This window comes from Hirundo rustica, chromosome 1 (genome assembly GCF_015227805.2).
Source record: "Hirundo rustica isolate bHirRus1 chromosome 1, bHirRus1.pri.v3, whole genome shotgun sequence".
Taxonomy (NCBI): Eukaryota; Metazoa; Chordata; class Aves; order Passeriformes; family Hirundinidae; genus Hirundo; species Hirundo rustica.
In genome coordinates this window covers 53,337,496-53,351,474 of record NC_053450.1, presented here as the reverse complement: position 1 = coordinate 53,351,474, position 13,979 = coordinate 53,337,496, and the positions used below count along the sequence as shown (strand labels likewise).

At 42.4% G+C, this 13,979-nt stretch overlaps 1 protein-coding gene across 1 annotated transcript in view; it reads right to left on the bottom strand.

The window, feature by feature from the left end:
- Positions 1-11,633, bottom strand: part of GNAL (G protein subunit alpha L) — a 177,509-nt gene extending 165,876 nt beyond the window's left edge. The window contains exon 1 of the mRNA XM_040062815.2: positions 11,171-11,633. Within this exon, the coding sequence (XP_039918749.1) occupies positions 11,171-11,633 (463 nt within the window). The remainder of the gene's footprint in view (positions 1-11,170) is intronic.
- Between the last annotated feature and the right edge of the window lie 2,346 nt (positions 11,634-13,979).

Genomic DNA, 13,979 nt, shown 5'->3' with positions numbered 1-13,979 from the left:
GAATATTGATAGCAAACACAGTTGATTAAGTTGAAGGCTTATGTCAATATAATTTGATATTATAAATAAGCAGTACATGTATGCCTGATGTGATTCTGCAAACAATCAATACAACATATTTTGAGTGAATGAGGAATCAGATAATATATGGATTTCAAGAATGAAGTGTGAACCATCAACTGGTTACAGTAAACTTTTACCCACTGATTAAAGATACCACTGTGAATAATGCTAGCTTATCAAAAAACTCAAGTGTGGACAAGCAGCAACATTGGAGAACAGCAACTGTGATAAACCTGGTACAGTCAAGTAATACTTTTCCATGAGCCACTGAAAGGTGATATCTCCAGGAGCAGCAGAAGCAGAGTACAAAGATTTTTATAGGCCAGTTTCAGAAACACTTGGATATATACTAATCATGAATTGTCAGATAAACAAATTCAAAAAATAAAACCAATGCTTCCTGCAGAAATGAAACACAAACACCATTAAAGCGGGTACTGCCCACTTTTGACACATTGGAAAAAACAGTCAGACAAGAGCAATAGGTGATGGCACTTTTAGCTTTTGAAGAATATATTCTAGATTGTTTTCTTCTGAGGAATGGAGTAACTATGTGAGTTACAAATACAAAACAAGATGGAGAAGGCAAGTGAATTCCAACCCAATAGAAGCTGAAGTGAATGGGTGAGACAGTGTGTGTCCTATTCTGAACAAGGGTTCAAAACAATAACACTGCTTGAATACTTTGTGTGAATTAATAGTGTAATATTAATGTTAAAATCCAAGCTACTTTATGAGTTTAAAGCACAGAGACTATGAGGAAGTGAAATGATGTCTTGGTTACATATATAGTCAAATGGAAAAATCTTGCTAGTCACTTCTGGACTTTAGTCTAATTATTCATAAACTCCTAAAGTCTAATTGTTTAATTTCTTACCTCAAGCTGATGAAACAGCTACCACTACCAAAGTCTTTATCAGTCTAACTTCAGAGAGAGAACTGTGTTAGGGAATAAAGGACTGAACTCAAAAGATGCTGTCCATTTATTTATGTGGGACTCAGTAATATCTTCAAATTATTTTCGACTGACACAAGATAAAGAGAGATTAATTCAACATTTCTTTGTACATCACATGAACAGATAATTAAATCAATTTTTTAATTACTCCTTTATCAGATTAACTAATTGTTTTGTATCAGGGTATCAGGATAGAGAATATATATGAAAAAATGCCCTCTCAACAATCCCCAAACAGCACAAGTTCTTAGTTTTAAAGTAAGGGTAGGAAACAAAAAGAAAAACAAAAAGAATACTTTTGCTCCCATACTCATCCAGCCATCTTTATCTTAATAGAAATGCTGTCATTAAGAAAAGGCTACATTTCAGTGGCAGTCAGCACAGCAGGATGTACTGATGTTATGCTGTTTCGGCTTCAGAAGGTTATGTATTTGTTTTGCCCTGCACATAATCTACATGTACTAGAACAGGAGGTGCTGCAGAACCCTGGCAGACTGTGACACAACCAGTGCACAGAAACCCAGAGAAACTGTAGTATTAGGATGAATGGCCTCCCCTTAGAGCAGAACAAGGTATTAACATGTACCTGCTCTTCAGCACTGGATAGGGAATCAGACCAAGTGTGGAACAACTGCTCATTCTGTTTCAGAGCATCAGAGCCTGTTTGCTTTTCCTGGAACAGCTGGATCAGGAGCACAAGCAGTGGTACTTGTTGACAGTAGGAAGCAGCATGAAAAGATAGCCCCGTATTCCCTGCCCACCCTCCAAATCCTTCTCTAGCATATCTGTAAGGCTGTGTGACCTTTTACTGCATTGCTTTACCTTTTCCTGACATATTAAAAAGCATTAATTCAGTCTCTGGCAGATAGATCACATATCTGTGAATCTGCTTTAATTAGACAAGGACTACTGCCAAATGGGAGTCGATAGGGAATCAAGTGCTCTTCAGGTGATCCTTTCTACATTAAGTTATGAGCAACTTCAAGTATCAAAAAACTCCTCTCTCCATTTCAGCTTTTCCATGAAACAGTTTTTCTTCTACTTCAGGCAGTTCAAAGACATAGCTGACATTCACCTAGAGCCAGGTTCCCCTGACAGAGTAAAGCTCTGCATATCACAGGCCAAACACCACTGCAGGCAGTTGTTCTTCCCCCCCACCCCACCTCTGCTGAGCAAACATTTTCACCCCTTCACACGGAGTGAAGAAGTAGAAGGCCCTTGGAGCGAATATATAGCCCCCTAAAATATTATTGTCAGTTCCCCATTTAAAAAAACCCAAACTCTAAAATGAACAAGACAACAACTGTACTGTTTCAATAGTAAACAAGTGGGAAAGATACTACTGAACAAACAAGCTCATGAACTCAGGTGTGAACTGAGCAGAATAAGAAAACCTGAGGGAGCAGCAATAGAATTCAGAATAACAGATTTACATATTCTGAGTGCATGAGGAACTTCATGGAAGAGGGACTGCTATGGCACCTGGTCTGGAAGCAAGGTGTCAGGAAGCACAACATCAATCTCAATTCTAGTGTTTCCCTACTGGTCTTCCATTAAGGCAAAATAAATGCTTCATGACACTGAAGAATCACAGAAAATGTAAAAATATTCCCAAAATTAAGAAGAAAAATGTATTTACTAAAAGGAGCAATGGATGGCAGTTATTTAAATACAGCTTGCTATCCAGTCCTTCTCTAAGTGTCAAAAGCTTGTGTTCCCCTCTTGGTGCTATTTCATCTGCAGGGACAGTCCAGATTAATATGAATTTGAAGTACTGCTCTGTTAAACAAAACAAAGCCATCAGAATTTACATGACAGATGGGTGGTTTCCTGGTTGGTTGGGTATTTTTGTTCCCCTCACCCCATCCCAAGTGTGAGAAAATACTCTAAAGAATTTGAGACTTCTGTTCTTCTTTCAAAATGTTAAATCAAAGGAGGATCAACTACTCAATCTAAACCAGAATTATTGTCCTGTAGTTCCCATCTGTTTTCATTCATGGAAATATTTTCAAGGGATAAAGGCAAAACAGCTACTCTTCTTCCTTCAGCCATGCTCAGAAGTCAGTAGACCCAATGAATAAAAGGATCTGAAAGTCTTCTGAAGTTATAGCCTGTCCTTCATGCCATTTTCCTGGTTGTTTATACATGACTAGGTTGCACAGCCTCACACGTAACAGTCCCAGACTTACAGTGTACTATGAGGTTCTTAGGCACAGCTGAAGCAGAAGAATGTCTCATACACATCAAGGAATTTTTAAATTTATTCAGTTTTTAGTATTAGGTGATGAAATGACTAAATTAAGTAATACATTATGAGATGTAAATACCTTCCACTGCATCTTGCCACTTAGAAAGGAGAGTCTTTTTGCCTATTTAAAAATTAGATTTTAAAAAAATTCAAACAAACCAAACCCTAAAAATCCCCCCCCAAACTCTTTGATCATATCTTTTCAGATTATGAAGTGCTTAATTCTGTGTATGCCCTTTATACAAATTATTATATTCTTCTGCATTTTAGGTTTATAGTTTATAAAAGAACATAAAAAATTAAATGCATCTTTGCAATGGCTGACATGTTAGAAGTGCTTAATATCATGTTCCTATCTCTGCTAGACAGGGAATTACACAAATACAGGAAGCTCAGAACAGGCAGAAGATAACACCATAAGTCCATTTTGTAATTTAGATGTCCAGTTAGTCAAAGGATGTAAAAAAGCAATCTTGTTATAGAATCCACTACACTTGCCCTATGCTTATGAAGACTTCAGGCTATGAGATATGCCAAGACATAATCCAACCACATATTCTTGAAGGTTGGTTTATCTCACCTGGACTCCTCAGAGCAATCCCCTGCATTTTACAAGAACTTCAGAGGCCATGTGTGCACGCACAGACAAACGTGTGCGCCTCTATCTGAAAAAATATCATCCGGAATAGAAAATGATTCTACAATCAACATAAAAAATTAATTCAAACATGAACCTGGAAAGAGTGCTTTCACTTAAGGAAAAAAACCAAAAACACCCCAACTTGCTTCTGTTGTAGTTTTGTCCTCCACATGTGAGGTAAAATAAAGATGATTCTGAAGAAGGCACTGCCTAACACCATGAAGTGCATTCTGCATTTGCTCCAAGATACAGAATGATGAATTCCCTTTAGTTCAGAGACTTGCAGCATAGAAGAGTTGGCAATGTCTCAGCAACATTCACCACAGTTTTCAATAAAAGTTTAAGTTGCTTAATATAAATTACAATTGCACACAATACTAAGGATCAGTGTTCACCCACACTTTTGGCAGGTTAACATAGCCTTCACTCCTCATGGTGGAAAAATACAGCTCTTCCTTATCCATTTTAATCCAGAGACGACAAATTAAACACAGAGTATATTACATGTATCGAAAAGTATGGATTTCCAAATTAAGAAAGAGAGGCTGGGGGTGAGAAAACGATATCCACAGAGAATGAGGACTCAATTTATTGTCATGTTTTTATTACAGATGTTTTTCAGCCTGCTGCTTATCTCCATTGCATGCACTAACCCAAATCACAGAAGGAACGGTCTCTTTTTCTGAAGAGCAACTAGATAATTTGCTTGAATTGACTGCTAAGAACCCCTTTTTGCCCTTGAAAGGAATGAAGAAAGTTAGTTCCTTAAAAGAAACTGTTAAAAGTGTATTGTCTATCATAGAAAAAGTGCAAAACTTTTCAATATTTTTTCTTTTTATTTTAAATACTTTGGGGGAAAAAAAAACCCTTCTACTTTTAAACAGCTTTAAGCTGCAAAATGCCATGTTGTTCCCACATGACGTAAATTCTTCTCCAAAATAAAGATAACAGCACAGAATTTATAACTCTACCAGGATCTGACTTACTACAGTAACAGTACTTTCAGAAGGACAAACTTATTATTCTTGAAACCCAACTTCACCTTAAATATAAGTGGAATCTATAATTCTTCAAATTTAAGTTGAAAACCAACCAAACATAAAATACCAGATTCTGAGGATGCAATACAAGTTTTACTTCAAAGAGATCTTATCAGCAAAGATGTTCCACTACAGGTGATTGATGTTACATCTTACGTTACAGACACGAATTAGCAGCTTTTTGCTCGGATTCTTTTATCTTCTGCACATGAACACAGGAAAAGAAAATGATAAATCCTTTCTTAAGTAGTTTTTACCTATTCTGGTCCCAAGCAGCACACATTTCCTTCTTTGTACAGCTTATTCTGCAAGGCTTTAATATTCATGTGCAGACAAATCACAAGACACAGGATTTTCACACATACATTCATACAGTGCTACAGGGATAATATGAAAATATGCCAGTCAGTGTACTTGACATGCTCATCCACTCTTGGAAAAAGCACAGAGATGATGTACACAGGCCAGATACAAGGCTGCACTTCCTCCAGATCCTGCATAAGTTTCTATCCCTTTTATGTGAGAACAAGCAGCACCTCTGTTGCCTTATTTACACCATTTTGTTTCCTTACTGCTATTCAAAAATCCATGGAGAGAAGAACTATTTCCACATCACCCAGCAAAGCCAAAATGTTTCTAGAACAGGTCTAACTATCAAATAAGTTAAACTTAGTAAGCAGAAGGCAGGCCAAGTTTCTGCCACAGCTTGGGCAGATTGTTGGATTAAAAAAAAAACCAAAACACACACAACAACAACAACAAAACTTTAAAAAAATGTAATTCAACTTTATAAGCTCAAATGGTACCTGAATTGAAAAAGTAAGTTGAGGGAAGCCATAAGTCTGCAAAAAACACCCACCATTAAGTATTTCCCCAAATTTGTGGTCGCATTGGGTCAAAAAATGATAAAACAAAAGAAAACGAAACTGGGTGTGTGGGTTGGGGAGAGGAAAGGGATGAACATGGTAACAAAGTTTCAAATTGTATTTCTTCTAAACTATTGTGGGGGGAGGCATGGGGAAACTAAACACAAATATTCAAATCGAGAAGTTTTACATGCTCTTCAAAATTTCATCAGTCATAAAGTTACAGTGGTAATGGGATCTTAAAATGACACAGCATACCTGCAAAGTTTGCTTAGTTAAGACACTGCATTCCAATAAGCATTCGTGGAATACACACTGATACACAAAACTTGCCTAATAACCAAAAGTTCTAATTAAGAGCTGCAGAACCCACCTTTCCACAGTGCTTAAAGCCTTCCAGGATTGCTACACTTAACACAGGGAAAAGTGATTTAGTTATTTTTTTCTTAAATATTGAGCGATTAAAGAGAAGCAAAATCAATCAAAGAATGGGAATAAGTAAAAACACCTAAATATGGGCTAAATCTAATTAGCTTTTAATTAAAAGATAAAGAAAAGCTAAGTATTGTAGATCAGGGATTGTTTTCAGTACACTTAAAGCTCCCACGAAGTTAAGAACTGATCCCAAATGTCCTGATGACTTCTACCTACCAGTTTCCTCCTGTGAAAGGAGTGCTTGTCCCACTTCCTGTGATTCCATAAGTTACAACAAAAGCAGAAGAGCTTTTGAAAGACATGCAAATTATGCAAAGTATTAGGGGTTATAAAACCTTTTTGCATTATTACATTGGTCAGTATCTGCAGCCTGGGACTTCAAAGTCCTGAAAATATCTGTTCCTACCAATTACCTGTGCATTATCTCCATATCAGAAGTGGCTGGCTGTAAGGATCCTAAATATGCCAAGCTCCCTTACAGACCAGGGAAGGAGTCATCTCTGGTGGTAACCGAAAAACACCTCAAACATTCAACTGTATGCAGACACAAGGGAAGTATCACCACAGCAAGCTAAACTATATTCAGGTATTTATCAAAATGCACAAATTGACACCAAATACAAGTTAAAATTATTTTTAAAATAAAATTCACTAGGCTTAAGATTTAAAATTGGCTTAAGGATATATGATGAACTTAAGGATGTGCTGATGCAGAACATACATGAGACTGTACTTTTAGTCTAAAAGCCACTGACAGACCAGAAACTCTCCGCACAAAAAGTTCATTTCTGACAACAGTCATTTGGTGCATAGTTAAGAAAAGAAAAAAAAAAAAACAAAAAAACCCATTACTTTTGTTATACACCTCTGAGCTTTCTGGGATCTCCTGTGTAGGAGTTTCCCAAGCTTGACCAAGCATCTTTGTGTTTGATTTCCATCAAGTCAGAGGAATGTTTTCTATGCTTTTGTACACGAACATCACCAAACATATAGATATTTCACTATCAAGTCAGTACTTCAATATCACGTGAGTAGTTTCAGTACCTTTTAAGTGAAGAAACTGACTATCTCTGTTTCCCCTCTCTCAATCCTTATACCATTACTTTCAGTTTCTGTTGAACAGAAAAGCTTTTACTCAGAACACTTTCAGTTTCAATTTAGTAGGGAAGTGTAAAAGATTGTGTTCTGCTTGAGAAAGTCATCCAAAGTTAGGATAGCAACCTATCCTAGTGAGGGTAAATGGAAAAAAAATGGGAGTCAGATTAGAAGACAACAGCTATCTAGGAAAAAAAAAAAATTAAAAAAAAAAAAAAAATCAATCTATACCTTACTTCAACATTACATGAGCCTTAATTATACCACAATGGTTAACACTCTGTTTAAAACCAATTCCCCTTCACCCCACTTACTCATGAAATAGTTTAAAATACGAGACTGCAAATGAGAATGTAAATTGCTTCTATAAAGTGATTTGTAATGTTTCTAGAAAGCAGCAGCTACAACAGTCTTGCAGAAGAGGTTGACTGCAATTCTCTGGAAAGAAAAGACCAAGCACAAGACAGAAACCAAAGCTACAAAACTCCGATCAAACCCCGCAAATATGTTCAATAAATCCATATGTTCAAAAAATAAAAATCCTCATCTCAGGGTAAAAGCATCCCAAGAATTCTGCAGAGATGAACACTTCATTTATCAAAAGAAAAGGAAATTCCCTCCCCCCCCCCCCCCCCCCCCCCCCCCCCAAATTATACAGCACCCAATAATCAATCAATTTCTTGTATTTTTAAAGTGGATGCTAAGCAAGAAACAGCCAGCTGCGGTGGAAAGCCAGTTTCCATTTTATGTAGGCTCTTATTTTCCGAAGAAGAAAAACAAATGGACCCAAACTATGTCTGCTGTTACTCCAGTGCACCAGTAAAGCCTCAGCATCACAGCTACAGCCACCTGATACTTAAACATCTATTTCTGTGGGAGGCACAGACAGAGAGCTGATCTTGAGCACTTACTGCACACCCTCCCTTTCACAATCTGTGGTTATGACAAAACACATTAAGTGCTTCCCAATGTAGGTTAGGGGAGAGTGTCAAAACATCACGTGCACCACCAGACATTAGTTGGGGGGGAGCTGTGACAGGCAAGAACATACTCTTTGAGAGATATTTACCAACATACACTACAAAAGGCCTTTGACACTTCACAATATCTCGGTAACTTATATGCACAGCTCATCACAAAGCTGATTGTTTTCATTTGACATAATAAAAGAGCATGTGTGCTTTTAAGGAAAGGTCATTTTCAAAGATTTATAAGCTTCTCTTCTAATATACTACTTATTTAGATTCTGGAGATTCTTAGTATTCTTATGTTAGTGCATTTATTTGCATAGTGCATTTTGATATCTAATAGTAGCTCCTTAAAATATACGCTGTATTTTTCTCTAAAAATTTCAATAATATGCTCTAAACTTGCCCCAGTAAATGTAGGGGATATACAAGGACAAGCCAAAATGAAGCTATTATTTACAAACTCGTGTTTAAAAAAAGAAACACAAAGCCCACACCAACGCTGTTGCTCAACTTTGTTTGTTCTGTGACGGTGCTCTGCTGTCACTGCGTTCACCATTTCGCCTCTGCTGTGCATTTCCTCCATGTTGATGTACAAAAATACTCCTCCTCTCTCTAGCAAAGGTACGCTTTTCAGGTTCACTCTGCCAGGAAGACCTTAGGGACAGGGATCCAGTTATTAACAACTTGAAATGCTATAAAATATCAGGCTGGTAATATTCTTTATTCTAAAACACGTTTGTGTACATTCTAAGTTTTTTCCTCTGTGCAAGACTGAAATATCTTATGCGATGCAATTTTGCTTCACTACTTCTCTGATAAATAAACCCTTCCCCATTCTAAATAATTTCCTCTTATATACAGCAGAATTTCCACTACTTTCAAAAAGCAATACAAAGCACCTGCAGCTCTTCCTACATCCAAATGAAACATTTAAGTCAGGCCCTGATCTGCAAGGCCTGAAACAACAATCCAACATTTCCACCCGGCAATACAGAGATCAAGAGACTCTTTTTTGATGATGACACGGATTTTAAACAAGATTCAACGCAGGGAGTCTTAAGAGCATTGAATTTCTTTCAGGGTGCCAAAAGTCAAAGATGATTTATTTTTCAAATGGCGTTGTTTCCGAACAGGTGTTTACTGCTCTGGTTTACTATGACAACCACCCATGTTATACACTACACACAGTATCTATTTGTTAGAATTCTTTTGTTCAAGCAATGATAATCCTCTCCAGAGGAAAGCCACCAAACAGGATCTCTGTCTTCTTGCAGCCATAGAGGAAAAAAAAAAAATTAAAAAATTAACATTTCATTTAAAAAGGTGTATTGATGAGTTAATTACTGCAACAGTTCAAGGACCAGGAGAGATATTTTACCACTACTAATAATAATAACTCCATGGAATATGAATTACATCTTCTTCCTTCTTTCTTTCTACCCGCTGCACTAGTATCCTACAAGCTGGTATTTTATGGGTAATAATAAAGCACATGATTTGTTTTTTGGAAACTACACTACAGTTCTGGCATACCTTTTGTCCACTGCTCTGCTGTATTTCATATTTTCTCCTCCCCTTACCTACCAACAGGAATGAAGGAATCCAGTAAAACAGAAACTGAGTTTTATAAGGAAGGATGTAAAGACTACCCCAAATCTGGAATGCACTTAAATAAGCACCAGAACTCCGTACCACGCAACTTTACGATAACAGGCAAGGAAGCTAACGCAAAAGCAAATCAGTATTTTCACGCTAACAGAAAACAGAGATTTATGACCACAGCTAAGAGGCCAAATAAGCCCTCTGCTCAAACCATTAAAAAAAAAAAAAAAAAAAAAAAAAAAAAGCCCTGCAGTATGACTGTTCTGTTTCCTGCAGGAAATGAGATGCTTGTATTAGATACCCCTGTGGTTTTCATACTGTAAATGTATCAGCTGGTACAAATCCTCTGGAGAGGACTATTAACTAATGCTTAGAAAGAGCAGCGGCAACAGCAGACCGCACGTAGCACCTCAGAGAAGAGGGGACAAAAGCTGGCAAGTCATCCCTAAAAAATCTGAGAGCATCTCAGATGAAGAACACATCCTGTAGTAGAGGCGATGTCTGAGGAATGTACACATATACACCCGCTTACTTCCCCTAATTCCGCTCACTGCTTCTTTAAATAAGGAGCCTATTTCTCATCACCACTCCTCTTATTTAGGAGCTGCAACCCGCTCCTTATTAAACCATCCCTGGTTGCACACGGCATAGGAGGACCATCCACAGGCTACACACATCTCATGCATGCATGGCCATTTTTCCTCTTTCTACCGTGCTTCTAAAAAAAAAAAAAATTCTTTTTTTTTTTTTTTTTTTTTTACCGTTAACGTTTCCGAGTTGCGAGGGCGCCGAGCGAAGTTCCCGCGGCGGGCGATGGGGCAGCCCCGGCCCGGGCAGGGCTGCTCCACCCGGGCGGACCCCGCCGCTCGCCCATCCGCATCGCTCCCGCCCGCCCGCCTGGGTGGAGCCGCTCGCCCTCGCCCGACGAGCGCCGAGCGCGTTCTCCATTGCAAAACCACTGCCAGGGCCAGTAGCGGGGAGGAGAGACCAGGAGGAGGAGGAAGGGAAAAGAAGGTGTAAACCTGGCTGGGGGAAAGCCCGGGGCGGACACGGCCCGGGGGGCGGGAGGGCAGGGCCGGGGGGTTGAGGAGGGGGGGGGGGCAGCAGGGAGACAAAGGAGGGATGGAGGGAGCCCAAGGAAAACAGGGGAAGCCGGGGAGGGGGCGCTGCCGGGGAGCCCCGCGGGGCACCTGCCCGCCCCGGCACACCCCCGCACAGACAGACAGACAGACACACACTCACACACACGTACCGAGCAGCAGCAGGCGGTGCGTCTGCTTGTACTCCCGCTTCTGCTCCTTGAGCGCCCGGTCGATGCTCTTACTGACTTTCCTCGCCTCCTTCTCCGCCTCCCGCTCCTCCAGGCGCAGCTTCTCCCAGGTCCTCTGGAGCGCCGGCGGCTGGTGCAGCGCCTGCTGCCGCGCCGCCTTCCCCCCGCCGCCAAGGCCGGGGCCGCCGGCCTTGGGCAGCGCCGGCTGCCGCTCGGGGGCCGCCCCGTTGCCGCCGCCGTTCTGCAGCAGCAGCAGCGGCGGCCCGTCCGCCTCCCCGCCGGGCTTACCGCCGGGCCGGAGCGGGACGCCGAGAGGCTGCGGCTGCGGGGCGGCGTGAGGCTCCGCCGGCGCTTCGGGCTCCGAGGCGGCGCCGGCGCTGGAGATGGAGCCGCCGCCGCCGGCGTCGCCGAAGAGCCGCGGGCGCAGGCTGTAGCAGAGCCCCATGGCTCGGTGCCCCCGCCGGGGACGGGCTGTGGCGCGGCGGCGCTGGCCTCAGCGCTTCCCGCCGGCCGAGCAGGCGGCGGCGGCGGGCGGGGAAGGGGCGCCGCGGAGCCCCTCACGGCCCCGCTGGGCCATCTTGCATCTTCCTCCCGGCTTGTGGCGGCGGCTGCTCGGCGCCGATCACCTGACACCGACCGAGCTGCCACCGCCGGGTCCACGTTACCGTAAATACCCCAGCGCCAGCCCACCGCGCAGCGCCGCCGGGGGAAGGGCGGGGGCGCCGCGCCGGCACACAGGCGCACACGGAGCGCAGCCCCCCGCCCAGCCCGCCCCGGGGGGCCCGGGTCTCCCGGAACTCCCGCTCCGCGCCCTGCCCGGGAGACCCTCGCCCCCCGCGCCGCCCCCCCTTCCTGGCTTCCTTCCCCCCTCCTTCTTTTTCCTCCCTGCCGGGAAGGGCCGCCGAGCCGCCTTGTGCGAGCCCCGAGAGCCGCGCACGCCCCTACCCCTCTCCGGGGCTATGTCCCTGACAGACAACGTCTCCCCCGGCATCGCTGGGGGAGAACCCGAGGCGGAGGCCTCTCACTGAGAGGGACCCCGCAGGGTGACAGCGGCCCCGGAGAGGGCCGAGGCAGCCCCCGCCAGCCTGGCATCCCCGCAGCTACAGCGCGGTTCTGAGCCCCTGTGCACACACATGCGGCTCCTCGCCCACGCGCTGACTAAGGGTGCCGTGGGAGGGAGGCTTTGGGTGCGACGGCAGGAGAAAATAATAGGCAATGTTGGGGTTTGCTCGCTGTCTCCGTCAGTGTTGGCAGCAGTAGTACTCCAGCAGCGTGCTGCTGTGGGCTGTGGAGGAAAGGCTGGTGCTAGAAAGCCAGTTCCAAGGCGGCGGCAGCCCTCCTCAAGAGAAGACCTGGAAAAATTCACGTTACTTGGAATGTGTCTCGAATAGGCTCCCCTTCTGCCTCATGCGTCTCCGTGTTCTTCATAATCTCAGCAGTCCTTTTTCGGGGGCACGTGGCTTGTGGATGAAACTGGGTCTCTGAATCTTAAAGCGAAGCTCACGCCGTGCGCTCACTATTATGACTGACATGTACCTTTAGCATAAATTAGAGACTCTTAACTCCAGTAACCTTGACTGCGTTCATGAACGTCTTTATTCATCCAGCATCTCTTTGGATTTTGTAATGACCTGTTGTATTAGGTCATTGGTTTTGTCTCCTAATTTTTTTTTTTAAATTTTTTTTCAGTGATCAATATTCTGTTAATAGATGCCACTGTTTATATAATGCAATATGAAGAAACAGAGGGAGGTAAAATTCCCACACCTTTTTACAATTAATGAATAAGAGCAAATCGGGCACAGTTTTTAGTTTCTGGATATGGGAAACAGAATTGGTTCTGTGACAGATCTATTTGTGTCAAACGATTTAACAAACATCCTATAAAAATACGTATTTACCGAGCAGTGAGTTGTGTGCTAACATTCACTGGAAAAAAATCCCCAACCTACATAGGCATAAAATAAATAGATTCCTTTTAACTGAAAGTATCAACTGTCTGTGACGGCACCACACAAAAGAAATTTTGCCAGTGAAAATATTAGGAAGATGCAGCACACTCTAGACATTGTTCTCTTATACCCTTCAAAATGCTCGCCAGCTATTTAGATTCTTTAGCTCTGAGAAGCCACCCCATAGCTTTTGCTTCTGTTGCACGTTTTAGTACCTGACTCTACAGTGTCCTGGTTACAACCTTCTTGCAAAACGTGTAAGCAGTTACATCACAGCAGAGGATGTTTCATCACTATTGCAGAGCTGCTCTGCCTTGGCTCACAATCTTTACGGACCGCAGGGATACAATATTTCTTAGGCTGGGAGTGAAAGATTGCAGCTTTTGGCTGAAAACAAATTGGGATTTGGATAAGAGGAATCTAAATGGACTGGGTAGCTGGGATCCTGGATTAGTGGCTGTATACTTTCCTTTGTACTTGGATCACATAGGAGAATTTGCTACTCATCCAACAATATAACAAAACCATGAAAAAACCCCAACAACAAGCAAACCCCAAAGCAGTGGTGAAAGTTAGGGGCTTAATATTTGGGGTCCAAATGTTGAGGGACATACTTACTTTTGTGAAGGTGATCCTTAGAGCTCAATGCATACAACAGCATTTGCACAACCATGAACTGCTTTCCAAACAGTAGAAGAAACGCCATAACCTGGCAAAATGAGTTCAGGTTAGGTAAAATTTCTCCTGTAAAATGCTCCTGGGCCTGTACAGTGTGTGCTCAGTAACAGGGAGGGTGGATGATAAATTCACGATTAGAGAAGAGACCTGTCAGAAAAAAA